At 46.9% G+C, this 25202-nt stretch overlaps 1 protein-coding gene across 1 annotated transcript in view; it reads left to right on the top strand.

Annotated features, from left to right (window-relative positions):
- The first annotated feature begins 1421 nt into the window (after positions 1–1421).
- mas (trypsin-like serine protease domain-containing protein masquerade) overlaps positions 1422–25202 on the top strand; it is a 45840-nt gene continuing 22059 nt past the window's right edge. The window contains exons 1-8 of the mRNA XM_084607638.1: positions 1422–1521; positions 2094–3326; positions 4195–4686; positions 4876–5013; positions 9396–9541; positions 14089–14180; positions 19508–19785; positions 20833–20987. Coding sequence (XP_084463764.1) covers positions 1422–1521; positions 2094–3326; positions 4195–4686; positions 4876–5013; positions 9396–9541; positions 14089–14180; positions 19508–19785; positions 20833–20987 — 2634 coding nt within the window. The remainder of the gene's footprint in view (positions 1522–2093; positions 3327–4194; positions 4687–4875; positions 5014–9395; positions 9542–14088; positions 14181–19507; positions 19786–20832; positions 20988–25202) is intronic.

Genomic DNA, 25202 nt, shown 5'->3' with positions numbered 1-25202 from the left:
GAATGAATTGGCACAAAAACTAAGAGATTTTGGCATTATAATTCGTTTCACTACGCCCGCGACTTCCTTTCAAGTTTGAAAGTGAAGCATTGCCGCAGAAAACGAAAATATTCCTTTATTGAAAAGAATGAAATCCTCTCTCCGGGGCATATATATTGTCGAAAGCGCGTCAGGTAATGGATGTTACAGATTTATCCCGCTACCTGCTACCGGCATCGGCTTAGCAGGATAAGCATCTGCAATTTTATTATTTGAAAGACTGCGGTAATTCACGCTACGCCAGGTCGACCAAAGAATTGGTTTTCGTAGTCAACACAATGCTGTTGCGCTGTTTAGAGCAAGTCTGAAGGCAGTGACACAGAGCGGAGCGCTTAAATGCCGGAAGAGGACCTTTAATGTTTAGGTTGTGACGTGAGGCCGTTGTAGCGGTTAAGCTCTTTATCCTCACCATGCCTGTACAGAGAACCAGACGGAGGTTGTGAGAAGTGTACAAGAGAAAGGAGGAATGGTACGTTATGGAGTCAGTTTCCCTAAGAGCCCGCAGAATTATTTCAGGCGTCTCAGTTGGTGCCGCTCTTTTATGCAACCTCATTTGAATGCCACCGTATCATTCGTCTACGTTCCGAAACCATCCTTAGAAACCTGAAATATGGGCGACAAGAGGCCGGAACTGCTGTACATGCGCAATACATAGGGTCTCCATGAGTGCCGCTTTGATATGGCACATGACCAACTGCAGCTCTTTCCGCTGGAGATTTAAATCATCCGTAGCCTTCCTTCAGTCTGTGGGCCTTAAAAATGAGGGCTGCATGAGTGTCGTTCCGATACTCTACACGATCAATTGTAGCCGTCTCTGCTGCAGACTCAAATCATCAGTAGCCGTCGTCCATTCCACGCAGGATACTCCGCGGGAGGCGGGTAACGGAACCAGCCTGCTGGCGCGTTCGGTCAGCCGAACAGCGCGGAGAAGTCAATTTCACCTGTGCGCGTAACAGTACCCCCTCGGAGAGGAGTCTGGCCGGCTGCTGTCCAGCGGCGACGGTGGCGGCGGCAGCTCCCTTTGCTGAATGGCCGGCCTTGGCCATGACCTTCTCTGCTGGAAAGTGCATGATCCGGCTGACCTGGAAACGGACCCTGCTCGCATTCATCCTCTCTCTCTTCCTTCTTCCTGCCCCGGGCGCTCCGTCGACCCAGGGAGCGTCGACCTCACCCGAACTGGTTTCCGGAAGCAGCGGTAGTCCCTCCCCCTGCTCCGCTGGCCGTGGTTCTCCTGTACGCCTGCGAACCACCGCCGTCGCCGCCACCACCGTCACCAGCGGCCGGCTCAGCTGCTGCCGCCACTGCATCCGGCTACAGTGCTGCTGAGAGCGCGCGACGACTCGCAGCAGCGGTCGCTGCCTCACGACGTTGTACGCCTGAGCATGGCCCGGCTGGTTGCCAAACTTCCGGCGCAGATCCTCGTGCTGCTTCTTCTGGCCAACGCAAGAGTCTGGGCACAGGATACGTCTGCCATACTGTCGGGTGAGCTTGACTTCACACCGACGTGAAATGTTGATTTCCTTCACCTTAGCATGGCAAAAAAAAAGCACTTCTGACCTTGCAGCTTAAAAATTCTAACGTATTGCGCTTCATTGTAGCGTTAGAAATAAGATGAGCAAGGTTATTAAGGGCTATCAAAGCCTGTATTTGCAGACGCTAATATTCTAGCGCATCTAATAGGATACGCCAGGTCAGTCTCATGCAGTCATGAAGATAACCATAAAAATTTGCTAATATTTTGTGGATTTAAAGTCTCTTTGTATTGTTAGCCCATTACTACATGCTAACCTGAAAGCCCCCTAAGTTGTATGCAATATAGCTGCTGTTCAGGAAAAAAAAAAAGCAATGTTATCATGTCTAGCACAAATTAAATAACTGTTTATTCGGTTTCTCCTTTTCAACACAATACAACTCCAATGGTCTTTTCCCCAAAAACTGTTTTGAAACGCAAAAACGTTATTGGGGAAATTGGCGCTTCGTGGGCTTCGCGCACCGCTATTTTTTGTATTGGCATACGAGGTGGCTTTAAACTTGACACGCTCGTTTACCCCCAGGTATACTTGGATCCCTGACATCCACCAGCAAGGCCCGCGGGTGTCCTGGAGAGTGTGTACACGCAATCACCGCCCTTTTGTGCGACCATGTGGTGGACGAGATCCAATGCGGTGCTAGCTACCTTCGCTGTTGCGTCCCCAAGGATTTCAGCCTGGGTGGCACTGCCGTCGAAACGTCGGCGCCCCTTGCAGAAGAAGAAATGGCTCCACCCACTTCTCCCGCTACAGCTGTCGATGAAGAAAGCAATGTGACCGCTCCGACACCTCTGCCCGCAGCTACTCCCACGGCTGAAGCACCTCAGCCGCCACCGCCTCCATCACAACAGCGCCCCCCGTCAACGCCACCGTCACCGACTCAGGCTCCGACGCAACGTGACGTTTGTCCCGGTGTCTGCGTCGGCAAGGGACTTTCCCAGTACTGTCATCGTGTTCTCAGCTCACCGTCTTGTGGCCCTGATGCCGTGTGCTGCACCTCAGCGGATGGTCCTCCTCAAGCAGAACAACCGGATGAGGGCTCTCCCCAACAACAACCGGAGCAACGGCCCCCGCCTCGCGACGCTCTACAGGAGCCCAAACTCCCGGAGTGTCCCGGATCGTGCGTTTCCCCGCTCCTAAGCATCCTCTGTGACCACGTGTCGTCGGGTCATTCGTGCCCGACGGGTGGTTCTTGCTGTGTGAGTGCCGCGGCCACAACGACCGAGCCACCCATACCAGCCTGCGACGGCCGTTGCCTCCCGCCTTTCCTGAGCGGCGTGTGCCAAAAGCCCGCACAGTTGGTCCTCCGTACCACTACGTGTCCTAGTGGAACAATCTGTTGTTCTCAACCGGAGCGCGAGCAAAGACCAGCAGGGGGTTTCTTCAGTTCTCAGCCAGGGCCTCCAATGCATCAGCAGAGGCCTCCAGTGCACCAGCAGAGGCCCTTCGGAGCTATCATACCCCAGGAGCGCCCCTATCAGAACCATCCTCAGGCCCATGACCAGCTAAATGCGGTTATTCCCGTCGACCAGGCCATGATGGACCAGCTTGCCATGGATAATGGTGGACACAGACGACCCCAGCACGAGCACCGCGTTCCGCAGCTGCAAGGGAGACCGGAGGTACCACATAGGGAACCTCCTCAGGTACCTCAGCAAGAACTACAAAATGTTCCACGCCCAGTTAAACAAGGTCTTGGGCCACCTAAGCGGCTGAGGCCGTCTCAGCACCACCCTCCGGGTTCTCTTCAACTGCCTGGTAAGTGCGCGATGTATGGCCCATAGAGGACAAGAGTAGCTATTGTACAGCTTGCAAGATCTCGTCTTCAGACATTATATGCCGAGTGAGAAGTGAACTGCCTCAAAAGACACTTCTCTTCAGACGTCAGGGCTGTTGAAATGCACGACAGAGACGATGCAGACAATGCATTTGAGCATTCGATCCTCAAGAAAAAGCAAACGCTAAGGTGATCGAAAAACGAAGTTTGACTGAGTCACGTCAAACTAGTGTTGAGTCTCGCTAATTACTTTGGATAAAGGATAACGTGAACTGATCCTCAGTCACATTGACTTTACATAAAATGATCTGCACAGGAGCAGAGAACCGGTTTAGCTGCGGGTGAATGAAAACATATAGGTGCCTTAAACAGCTTTGAATATATTGTTGGAATGCATTGACTGAGCATCTTCAATAATAAATTTGATTAGAGCAGCACGGACTCGGTTACAGCAAAATACATCTTGCTGAAGAAATCCAGGAGGTCATTATAATGCAGGCAACTTGCTGTTTGAGATATTTAGTTGGCTGCAGAACCACTGATTTAAATATTTTGTCAGCAGATATCTCCACATGCTGCTATGGATACTTGAGTTCCAGCACCTAGATACCGCTAATTACCTTCGTAAGATGTGCACACCCAGAAGGCTTCCACAAGCTTGCTTCTTAGAAGTAACAATGACAAAAATATAGCAAGAGAGTAAAACGTAATATTGTGCTTAATCTAAAAAAAAGGAATATTAAAGCAAGATCCCTTGCAACACATCAGAAATTTACCTTGTGTGCTCCGCAAGCGGCGTCTACCCTTCCTTGAAAATAGGGGTTAGCCACACGAATAGCTCTCACGCAGGTCCCCGACCGCCCAGCCCAAGCAGCATGGACTATCAAGGCGGCAGCCCACAGAACCCTCCTTTGCCAGGCTTTGTCAACGACGAGTCGAGCAAGCCAATGATTGGGCCCCTGCGGCCGCCAACAACGGATGAGAGGCCGGGCGGTGGAGAGTCCAACGCCCTTCCTGCAGCACCACCATCACCGCAGCATCACCAACAGCAGCAAGGCCCTGTGTGTCCAGGAAATTGCATCTCGACGTATCTGCGGTTCGCCTGCTTCGGTGAGCATGCCATCCACCCTGGGCTGCGTTGTCCGCAGGAGGGTCTCGTATGTTGCGCCAACGTCGCCCAAGTGCAGAGGATGGCCCAAGAGGCCGCCGCCGCTGCTCAGGCCGAAGAGCAAAAGAGGCCTGCCGCCACGCCGTCTCCGCAGCCACCGAGGGCGGCTCTCAACCCGGACGGGGAAGCACGCCCTCAGCCGCCACCGCCCCGACCGGAGCCTCAGCCAGAACATCACCAACGACCCCGACCAGAGCCTCAGCCGGAACATCACCAACGGCCCCGACCGGAGCCTCAGCCGGAACACCACCAACGGCCACGACCGGAGCCTCAGCCGGAACACCACCCTCGACCCCGACCGGAGCTCCAGCCGGAACACCATTCAAGGCCCCGACCCGAACCCCAGCCGGAACTCAATCCACGGCCTCGGCCGGAGCCTCAGCCGGAACTGAATCCACGGCCTCAACCGGCTCTTCCTCCTCCAAGGAAGATTCCGCCTCCGAACTATCTGGCAGTGCATGACGCACAAGTCATCAAAGCAGTTACCTCTAGCACTACCAGTGAGTATTTTTTATAAGGGAGGGGGGGGGGGGGGGGATCGCATATACCTGCAAGGACCAAAGTAGCATGCCAGATACCGGCATCAGTGCTGCCGGTTTTCATTGTAGACTTTCGTATAACCAGGCGTAATAAGCGATAATAATCCCTTGCACATTTGTCCAAGTGTCTACACAGTAAAGAGCCTGCTTATTTGCAGGCACTCTTCGTATAGCAATTAGATTTCTGACGAAGCCTTCTGTTCAGTGTTGTCAAAATATTTTCGTTTGTTCCATGACAACTCATTCCTCAAGAGAGAACATCGTGGCTTCTTACTCGGAGGTCTCTGCTTTCTTGCTGGTCTCTTCTGTCATCTCAGAACACCACGAAGCACATGCCAATATCATGGCCGCTTGGCCGCTCCAATATACCCTCGTTGAGCAATGACTTTGTACTACAGCGCATTTACGAAAGGATCGTCCGAAAGTAAATAATCCCTACTGAAAGAGATACAGGGAGTAAAAACAAAAGTTATTCCGTCTTTCCAGCTAGTCGTCATAGATAGCACTAATGAGGGTTTCCACATTCAAAACGCTGGCTGACAGCATAAGAAAAACATTTGAAATCGAACCATATCTCCTCATTGACCGCGTATATACTAGCCTTCCTTCTCGATTGCAATGAACCTATGTTTTTTTTTATTTTTGCTGTTCAAATACAGTTTCAAGAGGACGGTAAGATAATAAAAATGAAGAACGCATGTCAGACGAAATATTTTGCAAGATAGCGCTTACCCAACCTGTCTACATCTGCGTATTACCTCATGTTGCCTTGTGTTGTTCAAATATATAGAACGTGCATTCGAATCGTTTATGTTCGAGCTTGTCGATCCTTGCTATGTTTTAGGTGCGCAAAAGTTCCATGGGTATTATATTCCTCGTCCAAACGAACTACACGGCAGATGAAGCGGCGGATGAGGTAGTGGATGGATCCGTGACATTATGTCAAGAGCCTTAGCCCCAGGGATGAAAATAGATCAGCTTTTCTCAGCTAGCGCTTACGCCCGACACGAGTTAGTCGACCTGAATCCGTCATATACAACCACGTGGTGCGCAGTTCGCCCTTCAGATCTGCGATTTGGTATTTTTTTGTGAATCCACCTCTAAAACATCGTTTAGTGTATGCAAATAGCGCGGTGACTTAACGTCCACACATTAGTGAGCTACCAGTAACGGTGAATATTTGGTTAAGACTCTCGTCTACTGAACCGCAGTACCAGGGTTCGAACCAGAAAGCACTTACACGTTTCGATGGATGCGAGACCCAAAATGCGTCCGTGTGCTTTGTGATGTCACTGCAGGTTAAAGGTCCACAAGTGGTCGAAACGATGCCACTGCCCTCTACAAAGACATTTCTATATTATTTCGCTCCTACCTTCCTCACCTCAGTTGCGATGAGGGTTCGCGTGTCCGTCGAGAAGTGTGACAGATACTGCGCCTTTAATTTCTTGAAAACCAAAAATTTTTTTCATTCTTTGATTACACGTACTTATACGGCTAATCCCGGCCGCGGCTGCCGCTTTTCGAATGAGGCGAAACGCAAGGCGCCAGTGCGTGTGCTGTGCGTTATCAGTACACGTTAAAGAACCCCAGGTGGTCCAAATTTTCGGAGCCCTCTAATGCGGCGTCTTTAATAGCTTGACTCACTTTGGGACGTTAAACCCCGAAAACCAAACTGAACAAACTTATATGAAAGCTGTCGCCACACGTAACTGGCCAGCTTTTATGGCAATACTCATGCCTGAGTTCAACTGCTTCCTTTCAAGCTGACCAAATATCTTTAAATATGTGAAATATGCTAAAGAAGCATATTTGAAAGACTTCCACTCATTGATGTAAACGCAAACGAGACAGCAGGTACTTGCGCAGTTTATTTGACGTTTCTAGTTCAAAGGGCGAAGGTCTGCATACCGTGGAATTTTGAACTAAGCTATTTGAACTTGCCCCTCATACGTGCAACCTGGTACGGTGAAATTTTTGCAATGTGGGTGTGCTACACTCTGGAAGGCACCATTTGTCGGCAGGGATGCCAAACGTTAACAATAAGTTAGTTGCTCTAGCGACAGCAAACAGAAACCATTAATAACATTATGAAGGGGGTTACTTGTAATCTGCGTTTCGTGTGCAGACAGATCGAACCCGTATAACGTCAAGGAACCGCCCAATGTGGGTGTGAACGGCACGTATATTCCCGGCATTCTTTACTTCCAGCTGTGACGCCAGAAGCTGCAGCGACCAATAATAGAATAGCTAATCCGGAAAACAGGACCATCAAATGCAAGGCACATCCATGCATAAATAAGCATTCAACGGGAGCAAAAAGCCAAGTTGACTCGCTCATGACCACCCTGACCAAGGGTAATTTTTTATTTATTTCAGTGTTCGGTAACTGCGTAAGGGATTTGTTAGTTGTGGCTTGCATTGCAGTGAATGTTAGTTTTGCTGCGTATTATTGCATAGGCGACTTTGTGCAGTAAAACGACATAACTGTGAGCGTAGTTGGATGCAAGCGAGGGCTCCCACGTCCGCCAATTCCATCCAGGAGGCTGCCGGACCCTGGCTGTCCTCCAGAATGTGAACTGTTCGAGCCATTCAGGACATACATTTATGGTACCAAAAAGCGCTATGAAGAGTTACGGAATTCTCACTGAATGTTGGGCAAACTTCTACGGCACTAGACATTCGCCACGCCAGTTCCGGCAACGCGTTTCGGGCGCAGAGACGACACAGGAAAGGGAGGAGCGTGGGCATGCAGCCGGTGGAGGAAGCAGGAAGGCGTCCCTCTCGTTAACAGAGCGGCTCACATTTTTTTGCGGGTGCGCGCCAAGGGCAGCGGGGGACCCGGTTTGTGCGCACGATTTGCATAATCAAGAGGCACGACGCCGCTCGACAAAGAGCACACGCCCTGGCGTGTGTGGGCTTGACATGGTGACCCTCTTTCAGTGGGCCCCATGGACCACTAAGGGGAGATAAGCGACCAGGTCCGGGTGGAAAAAGTATACATTTTATGTTGCTTAATTTGGCCGAAACGGTCGGTTGGCGCGTGATGTTCCGGCCCGCGGAATTTTGTTTAATAACCGAACGAAGATTCCGGTCACCTAATCGAGAAATGAGATCATGCGGGGAGAAAGATGTGCACTCGCTTGTACATACCACAGACTGGACATTTTTGTCTGGAAAAGTGCCCGTGGTATTAAAGTCACAGCAAAAATGTAGCCACTGAGCCAGCTTTTAGCACTGTCTTGTTCAAAAAACAAATCTGAAATCGAAACATATGTAGAGAGACAAGACTGTGCAAGAAAACGAGCACCAGCTTGTATACAGCTGCATCCTTCCAACTTCGTGTAAGTTGGTTCTGCTATACAGGAAAAGGTCCACCTGAGCGGTTAGCGGGAAATTTGTTGCTTTGCCGTTTATTTGTTTTTCAGTGGGAATGACAGTCCACGCAAGCTTGCACCGCACCGCGGCGCTTGCTACAGGATGCTGCCTGGTACCTAACAGTCATTTCAAATCACTAAAACGAACCATCTTTTGCAGCCTTTCATCTAAGATCCCGTTTTCGATAAGCCTCCTTAGCATATTGTCGCGAACCGCCTAAATCTCTGTTAGTTGTTTTTTTTTATCAGCCGCCGGCATGCGGCCTTATTACTATGACTGTAGTGCACGGATCCATTCTGCATATTCTTTGTTTTTTCATGCTCGTTGTCGCGACGCTGCTTTATCATTTCCTCTGTTGCGGTGATGCTTTGAGATGTATATCGAAGGCTTATAGCCACGCGCTGGCGTTTCTACAATGATTCAGGTTATGTAAGTCACCGTTCGCGGTTTTATCTAGATGCTTCTTCGCCGCTTTTAAACTGAGCGCTGACGAGTGAAACGGGCATTCCTTGTTCGACGACCGATGAACATATTTGCTGCTATCGCCGCCGCCGAATCGCTTCGCTCTTTTTGCGGGCGCAAGTCAGCCCAATAAAGAGTTTTTTAGTGCACTCCCAGGCTTTTCGTTTGTTGTCATCGGCCTTGTCGCTACCACGTGACTATATAGTTAGGGACCCTCTCCACGGAAATGGCGCGTTAGCTTCTTAGTATGTCGTGCCTGAAAAGTTCTTCACTCACCGGCTGCCGAATTTGCCTGCCTGTGCTGTGTGGGTTTGTCGAGTGCGCGCACTCGCGTCATCAGCGTGAGCCCAGAGACATAAATACTTCCGCTTTTCAGTCAATTTTGATAACAATTTAGTCTGTCTGGGAGATATTTTTCTTCTATTTGTGTGTACGAGCATATTTGCAGCACCGCGTTTAATTGGAACATATTATCAATAGCTATTGCGTTGTCCGTTTCCTTGCAGGGGCTCCTTCGGTGGCTAAAGGCCGCCGTCCGCCGCGGCCCTCCACTTGCGGAGTAAAGGGGAGCCCGGGTTCAGCTACAGACCGTCGCCATGCAGCCCGTATCACGGGAGGCAAGGACTCGCTACCAGGAGAATGGTGCTGGCAGGTGGGTAAACAGTGCCTTCTCCGCTGCCGAAGTGAACAATGAATAGCATTCCACACGGGTTGCAGTGTCGTACAAGCAACACTGCATGCATCGACGTTGCTTTAAAACTATGACGAAAGCAAGCTTCAAATAATTCTTGACCAAATGTGGTGCATAATGTCACTGAACCCAAGAAAGTAGAATAACACAGACGGGAGCCACGCTGATTCGAGCGGCTGTTCTCAATGACAGTCTCTTTTTTTTTTTCAAGCTTTCACGAGCAGATGCAGATATCGGAACTGCTACGTGGTCTGACACGTCCTAACTGAAGGCCCTCGCACGTGCGCATCGCTCTCAGGTGATCTCTTGTGAACATAACCGGTTCGCTGCTTCCCTGTGGGCATAGTTCTAGAGCTTTAATAGAATTGTCTATGCATTTTGTCGGCGCCATGGGCCGCATGAAGGTTAAATGAAAACGGCGGGCCTTTTCCATGCATACGGCGCAAAACCCTAATGAGGTTGTCATTGCCGTTAGAAAGATGAGAACTTGGGCTAATTGACGCTTGGGCTTCATATGTGATCACCATGTACTCTTGTAAACCATAGAGCACGAGCGCAGCTGAAGTGCAAAACTGAGCGCGAAAGAAAAGCTGCTTATATAGTTATTCGATCATGTAATAATGGCGTTTGTGAGGTAGAAACAAGTAAAAATGTAAAATGCATTAAATGCTGTCTGACTGTGACAGTGGAATTAGTCCGGCTTGTCTTTTTCTAAAAACTAAATTTTAACTCGATATCGTTAAACACCCCGTTCACCGAAAATTTGGTGGAAGGAAAACTCGCGGGCCATGGCGCTGGCAGGCGGTAGCTGTCGGCTGACATGGCATAGCACTAACTGAACGTAGGATTGCCTGAGATTACGTTTGGCAGGAGCTGCCTACTCAGGCCTCTCATTTCATATGGGATATCAGAGTAAGCCTGCCAGAAGTGTTTGCATTCTCGTTACCCTTACGCCACGCAGGCACATTCATACGGCTTTTACATGTGGGCTGGTAGCAACGCTGTCGCGCCATACCGACAAAGGCAGAGCTGAAGTGTCTCAATATTTTTTTTGTTTCTGTAAAGTAGATAAACAGCGCAATTACGTAACCGTATTTTTTGTTTATAAGTAAAGATGCCATAATTTGCCTTTCAAGAACCTCATGCTTTGATTGACATCGTAATTCTGGCAGAACAGCCACATTTATCTTCTTTTCTCTCGACAGTTCGTTTTTGTTTTTCCTAAGCCTGTTTCCTCTATTGGTGTTCTTTATTGTCGCAGGGCCGTCTCAGCCCATAGTGGCAAAAAGAGTAGTCGGCTCCATGAAAGGCGTAAGCATGTACCTAACAGAACTGAAGTTGCGGAAAAAAAGTTATCCGTATCTAATTCCGATCCAAAAATTTCGCGGCCTATTTTTCTCAGCAGTGGTCATCTGATTATCGATAAATACAAATCGCAAGTTGATTTGCTCAAACAGATGGTTTTAAGATCAAATATCCACGCGGAATCGGCTTTGAGTGCGGAGTAAGCAGGGATATTGTAGATATTTGTTCAATTGCGTCACCTTGTGTGTTGCCGTACGCTGTACCCAACACGGCGGATTTTCTTACCACGAGTGTTGATCATAGGTGGGGATGTGGACGGGGTGAAGCTGAGGCTGGAAAACAAGTGTTTTTTCAAGTGTATCATATTCACAAGAACTGAGCATCATGTCGGAAGAAATTTTATATGTAATAGGAAACCGGTGGGTGTCCGGCGGCACTGGCGGTTGATCCCCTCCTTTGCGAAGCGGATTCAGTAAATGTCAACAAGGCATCATCGTAGAAACGCTTTGTATTTTCGCCAATTTCTGCCAAATGGTTGATTATAACGGCAACAAATGTAGGAGACACTGGCTATGTTGTCTACACCAGAAACCATCTGGCACAAACTGGAAGCTTTTGGCACACTTACACTGTCTATCTTCGCTAGCACTACTTTGTCCAGATGTGTTATCAGCGACTGGGCTGCCTTCTGTGATCTTTTCTTTTTTCTTTTTTTTTTTTTTTTTGAACATTTGAACATCTTAAATGCGCATACTTTGCAGCTTAGCCCAACTGCAGCCATTCTCGAATTCTTTTTGATAGTATTCTTGTTGCCTCTACTCCGCAACCTCGTGATGGCTCTTTCATCTCATTACTAAGGTGAAGTGCGTCTGTCGAAGAAAACATACCAGGGTAGTTCCCCATCCACCCTTAGTGGTGTTTCGTTCGGAGAATTTGCCCTCTAGGGTAAATTGGAATAGAAATTTTGGCGAAACAAGAACGGATGTTTACGACATTTTAGGAACTGAAAGTTACTTACATTTTATTTCAAATCGCCGGAATTTTCATCTGCCACAGAAAGTATGATCCTAAAACAGTTTTTTTTTTTATTTTACTGCGGTAATTTCTGGTTACAACAAGAAACACAACATCTGAGCGGGTTGAAGAAGAAGCAGACTGTTACGACATTCCAGTGTGCTCTATTTTTCAAGAGGCCAACAACAACAACACCGCTCACATCACATTTTATGACCCTGAATAGCCGATTGACGTTTGTAAAAGCGCCTAAATCGGTAATTTCGGCTTCACGAACGGACCCCTGAAGAAAGGGCGATGGCCCCAGTGTGTAAGGTACTGCCGGCAGTTTTTTCTTGGGAAAATGACGCAAGAGTAAGTGATGCAAAATGCGAAAACGCGTATGTTCCCTCGCGAATTATTGCATAACGGTGACAAGCAAAACTACGGCACATTATGGGCACTGCCTAGAAAGCCGAACCGTACAGACAAACCTCTACTGCCCGTGACGTCACGAAAAAGAATGAGGTGTACAGGTTTTTAAAAGGCTGCAGATGCGCAATCGAAACTTTGAACGAAGCTGTTGTAGAAATGTGCACCCTCCCACTTTTTTAACCTGAACGCACGAGCGTCGACCGTCGAGTCGATAAGCGCCGTATGACGGAGCACAGCAGCGAAATGAGCGAGAATGCGCGCGTGCGCGCCGTGAGCACTCCGGTGTAGCTGTCCTCTGCCAGGCTGTTCTGGGAACGGGACCTCACCCCTGCTTCTTTTGAGCACCGTTATCACCATCATCATTATTTTTCTTTTCTGAACGCTTGCATCAAATTATAAATAAGCGGTCATGTGGTAGCGCTAGGTGGAATGCGATATACACCCGCTGATTATACTGCATGCGTATCAGCCTTTTTTTTTTTGTCTTCTCTAATCATTATCAAAGCATTTTGGCCTATTCTAATCTTTTCTCAGCGGCATGCAGAAAACAGAAGAAAATGCGATAACGCACAAAAAAGCAGGTGGGGTTGAATCCGGTTCCCGTAACAGCCTGGCAGAGGATAGTTGCAACGGAGTGCTCATTGCGCGCACACGCGTATTCTCGCTCATTTCGCCGCTGTGTTCCGTCGTACCGCGCTCATCGACTCGGCGGTCGACGCTCGTGCGTTCAGGTTGCAAAAGTGGGAGGGTGCACCTGTATTCTGTTGGTATTTTTTCCCTAAAACTCGTGTGTTCTACTGATACAATCTACAGCTTATTTGCCTATAATACTTGTTCTATCTAAATCTTGCATTGGACTCTGGATGGCCATAGTCGGCAGTGGATGCTTGAGAAAGTCGATAATTCATGACTTACGAAAGTCGCACAGAAAACAAGAAGGACAAAGAACATATGTACACAGCTCATGGGCTTGTTATTTATTTATTTATTTATTTATTTATTTATTTATTTATCTATTTATTTATTTATTTATTTATTTATTTATTTATTTATTTATTTATTTATTTATTTATTTATTTATTTATTTATTTATTTATTTATTTATTTATTTATTTATTTATACATTCATTTATTTATTTAAAATGCACTTCAAAGGCTCCAGATGTGAAGTAATGCATGAGGGATTGCAGCTCAACATTAAAGAAGTAAATTAGTTATCATCTAAGAGAACTTGCTGTTGGGCTAATAGGCTTCGGTTCATTGTTAAATAAATTTATCGGCGTAAAAAACAAACTGGTCTCGTTGTCTCTCTATGTGTTTGGCTGCTTTTTTGCGCCGTTGAATTTATTAGTTAACATATCAATAAATTATTTTGCCGCTGAAACTTTTGGAATTCTGCGCCCATGGTCTTTGTCGGTCATGTTTTTGCACTGCGCTCTATAGACTTCCGCTCACGCACCTTAAAACACACGTACAGCACTTCTTCAATACCGCACCTTTTTACAAGATCACTCGCATAAGACGGATAACCTGTTCTCTGAGCCACTCGTTCATGTATGTAGCCTACGCGCTGTAGCTCACAATGTGTGCTGTGTGTGCCTCTCAATAAATACGTGATTTTCATTGTTGTAACGGTGATCACGGCAGCGCCGACTCAAAAGTGGATGAAAATCGAACGTGCATGTCCTTGGATTATTTTCTGCGCCGAAACAGGACACCTTATTCAGGGTTGCAGGTGACGTAACGAGCGGTGTGTCTTCCCTCTCATCTCGCAGGCTGCATTGATAAATGCCGAGAACCAGTACCTGTGTGGAGGCGCCCTCATCGGCACACAGTGGGTGCTGACTGCGGCGCATTGCGTCACTAGGTGAGCCGAAGGCGCTGCCTGCTTTGTCGATCGATATTGCAACGCCGTTCGCTGTTCGTGCTTTGCCGCACATTCACAGAATATCCTGCAGTTTGTCACCAAGAGTCATCTTTTGTGGATTTCAAATTAAAATTCAAGTTATTGGTAAAGTAACGGCGACCACAGCGAGGGACACACATCTCATTCTTAGCGGCATTTCCTCCGACGGCTTCAATTCAATACTTTAATGTTAAAGTGATAATGGAATTAGAGAAAAAAAAGAATGATTGACTCAACCCTATATTACCCCATTTTATCCAGATTATAAACCCAAACTTTTGTTAGCGCCGCTTCAATTTGACAGTTGATATGTCGCCATCAGCGCTAGGCCCATTTTGTGCAGCCGGCCCAGGTTGTGTGAAAGACCGAACCGAACTTTTATAACCAAGTCGAAGGCACAGAGCAAACAAAAACGTTTTACGCAACAAGTGTCCTCCTATCTCTCTTGCAGCTTTTGCCAGGAAATAATAGCCTATAGAAATTACTGAACGCTAGCGAGAGCTTTGAATGCTCACATTCGCGACGCTTTCTTCGTCAGACAGCTTACTCGCAGTAACAAACATTTGAACCGAGAGAGAGAGAGAAAGACCCTTTAATGAAGAACGGAGATTTTAGCCAGCGTTTAAATTTCGCTGACATGCTACTCTGTGTAGGAAGGGGAATACGGGAGGTAAAGATAGAAAAAGAATCGTGAGGAGATTACAAGAAATGAAGGGGGAGATAAGTGTGTTCTAAGCTGCATCGTGGAGTAATGGTATAAAATGAAATGATGAAATGCATAGTCCGACAAATCCGACATCTAAGGTCAAGACTCCCTCCGAAATTTCCTCGCCAACTAGAAACTCTTTACTACCGGCTCCGCCTGAGCTTGCGATACCGTTTTGGTCAAATAACCAGTCCGCTTTGTGACAGCTGTGGTTCGGTAGAAACTGTGCAACATATCCTACTTGAGTGTCCTGCATACGTACGCTGACGAGCGCGCGTACTACGAATATAGCATGGAAAAGCTCTCCTCAGTGCCTTTAACAATGGGCATTGTTTTAGGTCCCTTAGCCTGCCCTGGGCGGCAGAGACTCGCAATGAACTTTTTATTTACGTTCTTGAAAGACATTGAACTTTTAGACAAACGTTAAGTTCACCTTGAATGCTATCTTCGGCATTTGAACCGAAAAGTGGTGGCTACTCACAATATGATCGCATCAAACTGTATCAAAGCTCTGCATTATTTCCTGCACGCGACTTTGAAACGCTATATCGTGATTTAATGGCAGTTCGCACTTAAAAGTGAGGCTCTAGGCATGTCCTAACATCAATATTCACTGGGAATTATAAAGAAATATTTCTACAATTTGAAACTGACCAATTTCAGTCGCAATGCAGTACGGTGGCTCTACTAAGCGATACAGATAAAGCTATCGGTGGCTAGTTCTCCGCAACCGTACAGCGCTCTGCGGGCGACAGTTTCCTCCTAAATGGGGGAGAGGGGACGAGACTCCGGAGAGAACCTTGGTTTCAGAAACTCCGCAACACTGTTAAGTGTTTGTAAAGCGAACGGCAACTGCGTTAGTTGGCTTTTGGTTGATTTAAATAAGAATTTATTTAATAAAGTGGACGTTGTAATACGGCACTGCGTCGATGACTTACTGATTAGCGCACCCGCATTGAAGGTGTTTGGGGGCAGCGGAGCGGAGCTGCACTTGATTATTTTTTTTTTTGTTTTGCTGATGGCTGCCCCAATGCACTACTTTACTTGACGCAGCTGGGCTCATTGATTGGGGATGTATTTTCACCGGTTGGCAGCCGTGCAGGAGTTTTTACTCGTGTAATTTGCGGAGACGGTGCCATGGCAGGGGTTGTCGCCAGGCCACGATATTTCAGCGACAATCATCCCAGCTCATCTTCATCATATGCCCATGTGCCATCGGAACTTTTTCGCGTTGCGAGTTCCTCCCGCCAGAGGTGCTCTCACGTGCCAGAGCCCACTGCCAATGACGCCACTGCCAATGACGCCAGAGCCCACTGCCAATTTTATTGCTTGAAATAACAGGAAAGAAACTGCAAACGTGATTTATTCGAACACGGCATACGTCCCGCTTGTCGTTCCGTGTTCCAGGACCGGGAAGATAAAAGAGCTGCAAGGGTTCTGTTGCTTAGGGACACAGCAGTGCGGTTGCGACAAAGTGTTATCTTGTTTCTCTATTATCTCGCCTCTAACATCGAGCGTGTGTCCCTTTCTTTCCTGCTGTTGCCATTTTCATTGTCTTCGTCAAGCGTGCAAACAAGGAATAAAGCTTCTCTAGAGTTCAAGCAGCGCTCTTTGAAAGACTTCCCGAGAGTCTAAAGAGTGCGGTCTGTGCTCCTGCGCGTCTTCTCACCAGATTTGTGTTTCTGTATTGGCCTCGTTAGCGCTGTCCAGACGACAGCCAAACCTGCTGCATTCGTTCCGATGGCTATCTAGCACCCTGGTAGCACTAGCCATCGACCCATTATTGGGAATGTGTTGCCCGTTTCCGGCCCTACACCGAATCAGTACATTGCCAACAGACTCAAATATTGGGTTGATGGTTTGCGATGCCCGGGTATAATATATAGGCAGAAGAAGATGAAGATAGCTACAAAGTTGTCTGGGGCAAGACGAAGGCAAGCTTCCTTGCCGAAACGTTGGCTTGGCTTGCGAACTGAGGCCCACTATCGACCCTTTTTCAGTTCATAATGAGTGTAGTATAGTTATAGGCTAGATGTGCTAACGCTCATTTCTTCTACTATCACGAAATGTTTGTCTAGTTTTCAATAAAACCAGTTTGTTGTGCGCATCTGAAAGCAGCAAAACTTTATCCCGCCAAGTTCCCTTTGGCAGTGGCAAACTGCCAATACTCAGCTCTGTAGTTTGCTCATCTGCTCCAGCGCCGAAACGTCCCCAAGTCGTCGCAGACGAAAGCATGGCGATATACGAGCAGTATTACCGCAACGAACAATAGAGATATTTAGTTTAGCGCTGTCGCTTACCGCGGCCGTGCTGATTGGTCCCTGCATGAGGAGTCTGCCAAAATTTGACAAGAACGTGGCGCCATCTGTCGTCCTCGGAGTCATCTGCGCAGGCGTACTGACGCTCGGGCGGTAGCGATAGACGGTAACGGTAAGCGGCAGCGCTAAACTAAATCTCTAATAGCTGTGAAATGCAACGTACGATTGCGAATAATATTTTAAATGCTGTTCATGGTCCAATAATGAAGATCGAGGTGAGCGACTGCTCCCCACGGATCGCTGCATTGTTTCTAAGCAGTCTTAATTGGATTGCGCTTCTTTGTGATAGTGTGAGACATTTTTTTTATGCTGTGCAGTGGGTATTACAACCCCGCTGTTACCCTGTGTGTGCGTGGGCTTCTTTTAGTGCGACAGCATTATTTCGGATGGTCATAGCCCAGCACAATCGTCTAGCACTTGTATGTGCATAACAAAAATTACCACTTGATTTCATAACAAAATTGTGACACTTTAGGGTGGTGTTTCGCATCCCATTTAGCATCGATCAGCTAACCAAGTGGTAAGCTTGTTTCCTGTTGGGGTTCGAACCGACGACATATATGTACCTCCAATTTTATGCGCCGTCCTTTGTTGGTGGCCACATATAAGCGAGACGAGCACATATTGTCTCGTGACTAGCTTGCCGAGGTCTTCTTCCTTAGGCGCAATCGTTTTCATCATAACCAACTAAATACGTTTAACACTTTACCATACTCTGTGCCAGCTCTAGATTATGAACCACCAAGCGGATCCCTTCCTAACCATGCCAGAGTGCTTTCTTAATCTGCTTTAAGCAGAGTTAAGCCTTGGCTAATTTTCTTTCCCAGTGCATATCTAAACGTTATTTCGTATCTTCGCTTATTGGCCCGCGTGTTCACCTTTCACTTTTATTATTAGGCGACCTCCACAAATTTCGTTTATACCTTTTTTTTTTATTTGAGGAATTTTAACGTACCATAGCGACACGGGTTATGAGATACGCTGAAGTGGAAGACTAGGGATAATTTCGAAAAGCAGCCTCTACGGCTAGGATGAAGAACGGGTTTCTACCTATTTTGTTCTTACTCGCAGTGTATATAAAGATGAGAAACCGCTTTCAACCCTTTCCTGGTAAGCAAAAAAAAAGAGCTATAAAATACGTATTTTCTGTTTGCATCTGGAGGGACCTTACAAGGGATACACTCAACTTAATTACGGGATCTTATCTTGCTCGGAAGACTCATAAAACAATGCTGCGCTGTCCGCGAAATCCACAGCTTGCTTTGCACGGAGGCAACTACACTAAAGTGCAATCAGCTGCGGCGCCATTATGGTGCGGTCGCCTGACAGTAACATTGTGACAACGTCTGTATCAACGCTGCATGTCACGATACAGTGTGATAGCGACCTCCAGTTCCGTATCAGTCGTACGCTTCCTTGAGCTTGTGAAAAAAAAAAAAAAAAAAAAACGTACGCTTACCTTCGTTACCTCAATCCCTTTTTTTTTTTTTTTTTCGTGCATTCGGGTAAATTCGCGAGAACAATTTCTTTCTTTCTCATTTGTCGCACTTCCTTCTTTTCTTTCTTTTTTTCTTGCGATCGCGACTTTCTGAAAGGTATTCTTCGACAACAGCGAGACCGTCATTTTACGTTTTCCAGGCCAGAACGATGAATAACATGGTAGTTTTGACATAATTGATATCTTTAATATATGGCACGTGGTCGATGACTAGGGATATTACGGTAAGAAGCTCTTACTGATGCGGCTGTATAGTATTTCTGACTTGGTAAAACATATTAATGCTACGATACAAATTATTAAAATAGCAATAATCCAACCTAACAGCAAACGGCACTACGTTCTGAGACGACTTTTTCTAGTACTAATTCGAGCCTGATGCTACTGTACTCGACCGATTCGTTACGTTACTATTCGTCCGCAAGCGTGATGATGTCATTCGTAACATATCCTTTCGAATTCGAGTGTATTCTGTTTTCTCTCTTCATTCAAATACGCTGACCTAATATTACGGCTGCCTTACAGCCGCCACGCATGTACAATCTTTATTAATGTGACGCTGCTATTAATTCTCCTTATTTTCCCTGCCTTCATCCTCCTTGTAGTAAGCATCACAAGCAAATAAAAGATCACATTCCCCCTGTGCGTCCTTGGCTTCAGCTTCACCGTCTGAGAGGCCTTCTCCGCGGCTTTAATATTTTCGTAGCTATGAAAAAGAAACTACAATATTTTTATTCAAATGTTTTGCTCTCATGTGTTCCCGCAGTCTGGTGAGGAACGGCGAGCCTGTGTTCGTGCGCGTCGGCGACCACGACCTGGGCAGCGAGCGGGCGCACCCGGGCGCCCAGACGCGTCGGGTGGCCACCACCTACATCCACCACAACCACAACGGCCAAACACTGGACAACGACATCGCGCTGCTCAAACTGCAGGGCGGCGTACAACTGAACGCTCGTGTCTGCCTCGTCTGCCTGCCCGCTCGTGGGGCGGCCCCAACGCCAGGAGAGCGGTGCACCGTCACTGGATACGGCTACCTGGGTGAAGGTAAGGACTCTTTTCTCCCTCGGTACCCCGTCATTGGGCAGAAAGTATTAACCCGTTAGGAACAAACATTTCATATCATTTTACAGCGCAAACATTTTTATTTTTCTCGTTCAGCTTGCTTCCAGAAGACGGATGCATTTAGAAAGAAGCTTCTTTGTCCTCCTCGGGCACTCAAGAGACGCGAAACATTTTGCCGGGCCGTAACAGTCATTGAAAACGAAGTTATCTCATTAATTCCCATGTGTGATGGCCGAAGTAGTTTCATCTGGAATAAATTCAATTCAACTACAACCAAACCTTTGTTTTTATTTATCGGGACCAAACTTTGTGATCTATAAATTAGTTGGATCTAGCGATCCCTGTGACACAGTGCCAGTACCGTTAGCTCAAACTATGTATAAAGAAAACAAAAATAGCCAACACACAGGGCTCCTGCGATTCCCGAACGGGCAGTCACATTTCTTTTTATTTATTGCGATGGTTATATTGAGCAAAATAGCCACTGTTGCAATAGGATGTGACAGAAACCTACCGAAAAAACATGCATAGAATTATGGCCCAACATTTTAATACCGTGAGAGAAAGATGTTGCTCAGATTTTGCTATTAATTGGCGTAGCTTTGTGCAGTCGGCTGACATGAGACACACATCCTAGCCAGCACAAACCACGGGCCCAATGTTGGGAATTTGTTGGGAATAGACGGCCCTATATAGGACCAGCGCATTAGTAACACGCTTAAATATATTGGACCGGTGATTCGGGTAATTGGTTAAAATCAGACACAAATTTATCACCAATGATATATCTGCTATTGTCAATTGGCTGCGTGAATGCAGCGGCATACTGCAGGACCTTTCGTTGCCTAGGAAACACGTTGTATGCAGCTGTTACGCACTGCAGTTGCTATGCAGCTATTGTCCAATCACAGCTGATCCACAAGCGAGACAATGTTTTGCTCAGGGTACCAGCCCGCGGATTAGGGATTTCGCAACAAAATCACGCAGATTTTGTTCTCACTCAAGCATCCTTTCTTCTGGCGGTCGCAGGTGGCCCCATCGCTCTGAAGGTGCGTGAGGCGCATCTTCCCATCGTGGAGGACCGTGACTGCACGGCCAAGATCAATGCAGTCACCGAGAAGCAGTTCCTGATGCCCGCCAGCTCCTACTGCGCCGGAGGGGAGAAAGGCAACGACGCCTGCCAGGTGAGCAGAAGGATCCATCAAACAATCAATCAGCTCACAAGTCAGCGCTATTGTAACGAAGTGGCAGGAACACAGTATGCTGTTCATTGTGAGCTCACTGTGCTCGCCGGTAAATAATAGTAAAATTTGAACAACAAGCATCGCTGTGTAAACTTGGTAGCAGACAACCCCGCAAAACATGAAAGGCAAATTACATGCCGCAATTGAAATTGCCGAGAGTTTGATGCTAAGCAATATGGGAGTGAATGCTGCCGTTGTGAAAGATAGGCGCTGTGCAGAGCCGTTTATTCACAAAGCGTACTTCAATGCATGGAGCGCAATTCATCTAATTGAAGAACACATTTCCATTGCGCCCACTGTGCGGAAAGGGCACGTTACCTGCCGGGTGAATGACTCGCCATTGGCTGTAGATCTGTGACCTAAGCGCGATGCGGTGGCGCTTCTGTCGCCAGGCTGGGCCGACTGAGCGTGAAAAGTAGACTTAGCTCCCATAGGAATACATGGAACCGAAATATTTCAAAGCAGTTTTCTAATTTCACAAAACAGCTATGATGTTTTTATTCGGTACAGAGCAACCATGGACATCCTAGAACATATCGTGAAAGTATGAAATCTCGTTACCGAGGCGAAGTAATTTTAAAATACCCCAAAACGTTAGGGGGTGCGAGTTGGGAGGGCGACACATAGAAAAGTATGCAAACACAATTTACCGCAACATTTTTCTCGATACCCCTTTAGCAGTGGTACGGGGAGGTTTCCACGGCATCCAGAAAAAAAAAATTGCCAGACAAATTGGGCTCACGTCACCTTCAGGGTAGTGACGTGGTCGCAGCGGTTAGTGAATGTCTGCAGTAAGTATGTACACGTTAATGCACTTCTTAATCCATCTCATGCTTCCGAATCCACAGCAAGTGTCCTGCGAAACTTTTTGCCACAAATCAATGTTCGTACTTTCATCATCATCATCATCAGCCTGACTATACTCACTGCACGGCGAAGGCCTCTCCTATATTTCTCCATTTAACCCGGTTCTGTGCTAGCTGCATCCACCTGACCCCTGCGAACTTCTTAACCTCATCCGCCCACCTAACTTTCTGCCGCCCCCTGCTACGCTTTCCTTCCCTTGGAATCCAGTTTGTTACCCTCAGCGACCATCGGTTATCCTCTCCTCGCACTACATGTCCTGCCCATGCCCATTTCTTCTTCTTAATTTCCAGTACAATGTCGGTAACTTGAGTTATTTCTCTGACCCACTATGCACGCTTCCTATCTTTTAATGTTACCCCTACCATTTTTCGTTCCATAGCCCTCTGGGTTGTCCTCAACTTAAGTAGAACTCTCTTGGTTAGCCTCCACGTTTCAGCCCCACAGGTGAGTACGGGTTCCTATGAGTTCGTACTTTACATTCAACTAGACTATTTTTTTAGCCGGTGGGGCTGTTATTATTTATACGCGTGTGCTCACTTTTTCGATTCGACGACAGAAGAGGCAGTAGCATTTTGGTTGCCTTTTCTGTTCAGCACTTGGCTTGTGAGAATTGTGACCCTGTTCCTCGCCCCATTTCTCTTCTCCTTTTCAATCCCATCATTCCACTTCCCCAGTGCAGGGTAGCCAAGCGGAACGCTTCCTCTGGTTACCATTCCTTCCTTCCCTCCTCGTCTTTTTCTGTCTTTCTATTTACGAGTACCGTGACACTAAAGTCTCACACTCTCTAGCTCGGATCCGCTTAGTTGTTATCATCAACAATAGCCTTTTCTCTAGCTAAGAGCGATGTAAGGCGCCTCAGTGGCATCTCCATGTACTGTTTGCGATCTGCGCCACTCGCCACTGTGGCCATTTGTGACTGCTAGTGCAGTGCTTACTTTCTGATCAACGCATAATTTAGAGAAAAGTCTGAGACAAGAACTGAGAGCGCGTCACAAGCACGGCTTTAGGCTGAAAGCTGGAAGCAAAATGGGCAATATTCTTGAAAAATCCAAACAAGAGCAAGACAGTGAGCACTCGGGCAGACGACAGTAGAACATGCGTTTTCCGACTTCTCGATGTCACCACTTCGTCTCGGACGTGCAGTACGTCTGCAGCGCATGCGGTACAATTTCTTTTCCTTTTTGTCGTCTAAAAATCTTGGAAACAGCGCCATCACGGAAAACACAGCGCAGCGTCTCGCCGCTGCTGATGTAGCGTCCACACGTGCACTGCAAACAGAGAGGGGCGGGAGGGGGATTCACGTATAAGCAGATAAAGGGGAGACAGGTCAGACTAAGCCACATAAGTTCCAGCCGGCTGCCTGCAGCGTCGTAGAGGGACGAGACATGCGCTAAGATTGCCCAAAATAGAAACGTGAAGATTGAAAAAGAAGAGACAAAAAACTGGCAAACGCCTAATGGGGCTAAACCTTGATATAGCCTGTGAAATCGGTAGTTTAGCTTAGTTTGTCTTGGTAGATATCGACGACGTTGTCATTGTCTTCTTGCTCACTCTGTTCACGCCACTTAGCGAAGCTTATCTAAGCCTCCGAACACTGCCGCGAAGGACGAGTCTCGCTATCCATTTGAAAGCTGGCTGAAATCACCCGAATCCGCACGCGAGTTTAAACGGTTTAGCCACACAATATATACGTGACTGATTGGAGAAAGAAAGAAAGAAAGAAAGAAAGAAAGAAAGAAAGAAAGAAAGAAAGAAAGAAAGAAAGAAAGAAAGAAAGAAAGAAAGAAAGAAAGAAAGAAAGAAAGAAAGAAAGAAAGAAAGAAAGAAAGAGGAAGCAAACACTCACTGCGCAACCTTATTTATAGATGCTGCTCTTTTTAGCAGCTCGCAGATGTATGCGAGGCCGCGGGCGACCGTCTGCTTTAGCTTGCTTTTCTCGGGATGAACGTTAATAGGGGATTTTTTCGCATAAAAATGAGTCTGGGCTACGTGCTCACCCGCCAGCAGCATGGAGGGAAAGACAACGAGACTATATTTGCCTCGGAGGCAGGCCTCCGTACGCTAGCCACGTCCATTACTAACCGTGAAATGAATACAGAATGCAATGTCCGGACGCGGCATGATTCAGTATCAGATAAGGCTGCCTGCAGGGCGGGCTTGTACAGCTGCAAGAACATTCAATATAGTTCGCAGCATAAAGATTTCCGATAGGTACCTTGATGTTTACAAATTATAGAAATGTTTGTAGGAATTGTATTTCTCTCCTCGCAAAATTTCCTATTCCGTGAGCGAGTAAATTTTCAATAAACATGTCAGGTGAAATTTAATGTGAGGAAAACTATCACACCGAGGTCATTTTTGAGCGAAGGCGCCATCTACACGCGCGTCGTGATTTAACGACAGGTAAAGAAAGAAATCAGGAGCAGTAAAAGATAATTTATTAGTTAGGGTAGTCTAAATACGTACGTTTTGCTATGCTCGTGTGACAACCTCATTTTTGCTACTTCTTTATTTCAGTTTGTCTAGCGTGGCGTAAGCACTGGCCGCCACGCTTTGGTAACCTAGTTTGCAGTGCAGTGTTATGCGGTATCGCGGATACGTCTTCACAGTTCGGAAATCGGTCTTTCTTTAATATCGAAACTATGCCTAAATTCGTGACATGGTCGCTGCAGTGTGACCTAATTTTTAATGGTGCAAAATTACCTTTGAATCTCATTGCAGTAGCAATTCTGAAAGCTTATAATACTTGAAACGAGAATTTTGAGAGAATTAAACATACTTATTTTCTGTGACAGAAACAGACGTGGGTAAAGGTGTGGATGCCGGCTAGTAAAGGGACCTTTCTTTTTTTTTTGGTAGCCGGCACTGACGAAGGTAGAGGCGCAGACAGTAAAGATGTGTTTTCTGTGCCAGGTCCTGAGGAGAGTAAATGTACCAGCTATATGACTGCTCCCCGTAACAATATTTATAAACAAGGACGCGAACGAAAACGCCGCAGACGGCTGACAGCTTGGTCACAATTAACAGAAAAAAACCTTAGGCTTAATTCAGCCTTGACGGGCAGTATAGAGGCAGGTATTTCAACAGACATTCCAGAAGAGCGCAGATAGGTTGAAAATCATATCCCTTTCGGGGACGGGGTACACATGCGTGTACGAAATTTGTTCTGTGCCGGCATCAATTACTGCAGATATCTAATATTCCGCGAATGGCTAGGTCTCACAGTGGCCTTTCGCAGATGGATGCCAGATATTGTCATGAACGCTTTCCAGAGTGTTATTATAATGA

This window comes from Amblyomma maculatum, chromosome 6 (assembly GCF_055883805.1).
Source record: "Amblyomma maculatum isolate TAMU_Amacu chromosome 6, ASM5588380v1, whole genome shotgun sequence".
Taxonomy (NCBI): Eukaryota; Metazoa; Arthropoda; class Arachnida; order Ixodida; family Ixodidae; genus Amblyomma; species Amblyomma maculatum.
The sequence above is the reverse complement of the archived record's forward strand: the minus strand, read 5'-3'. Positions and strand labels throughout refer to the sequence as shown.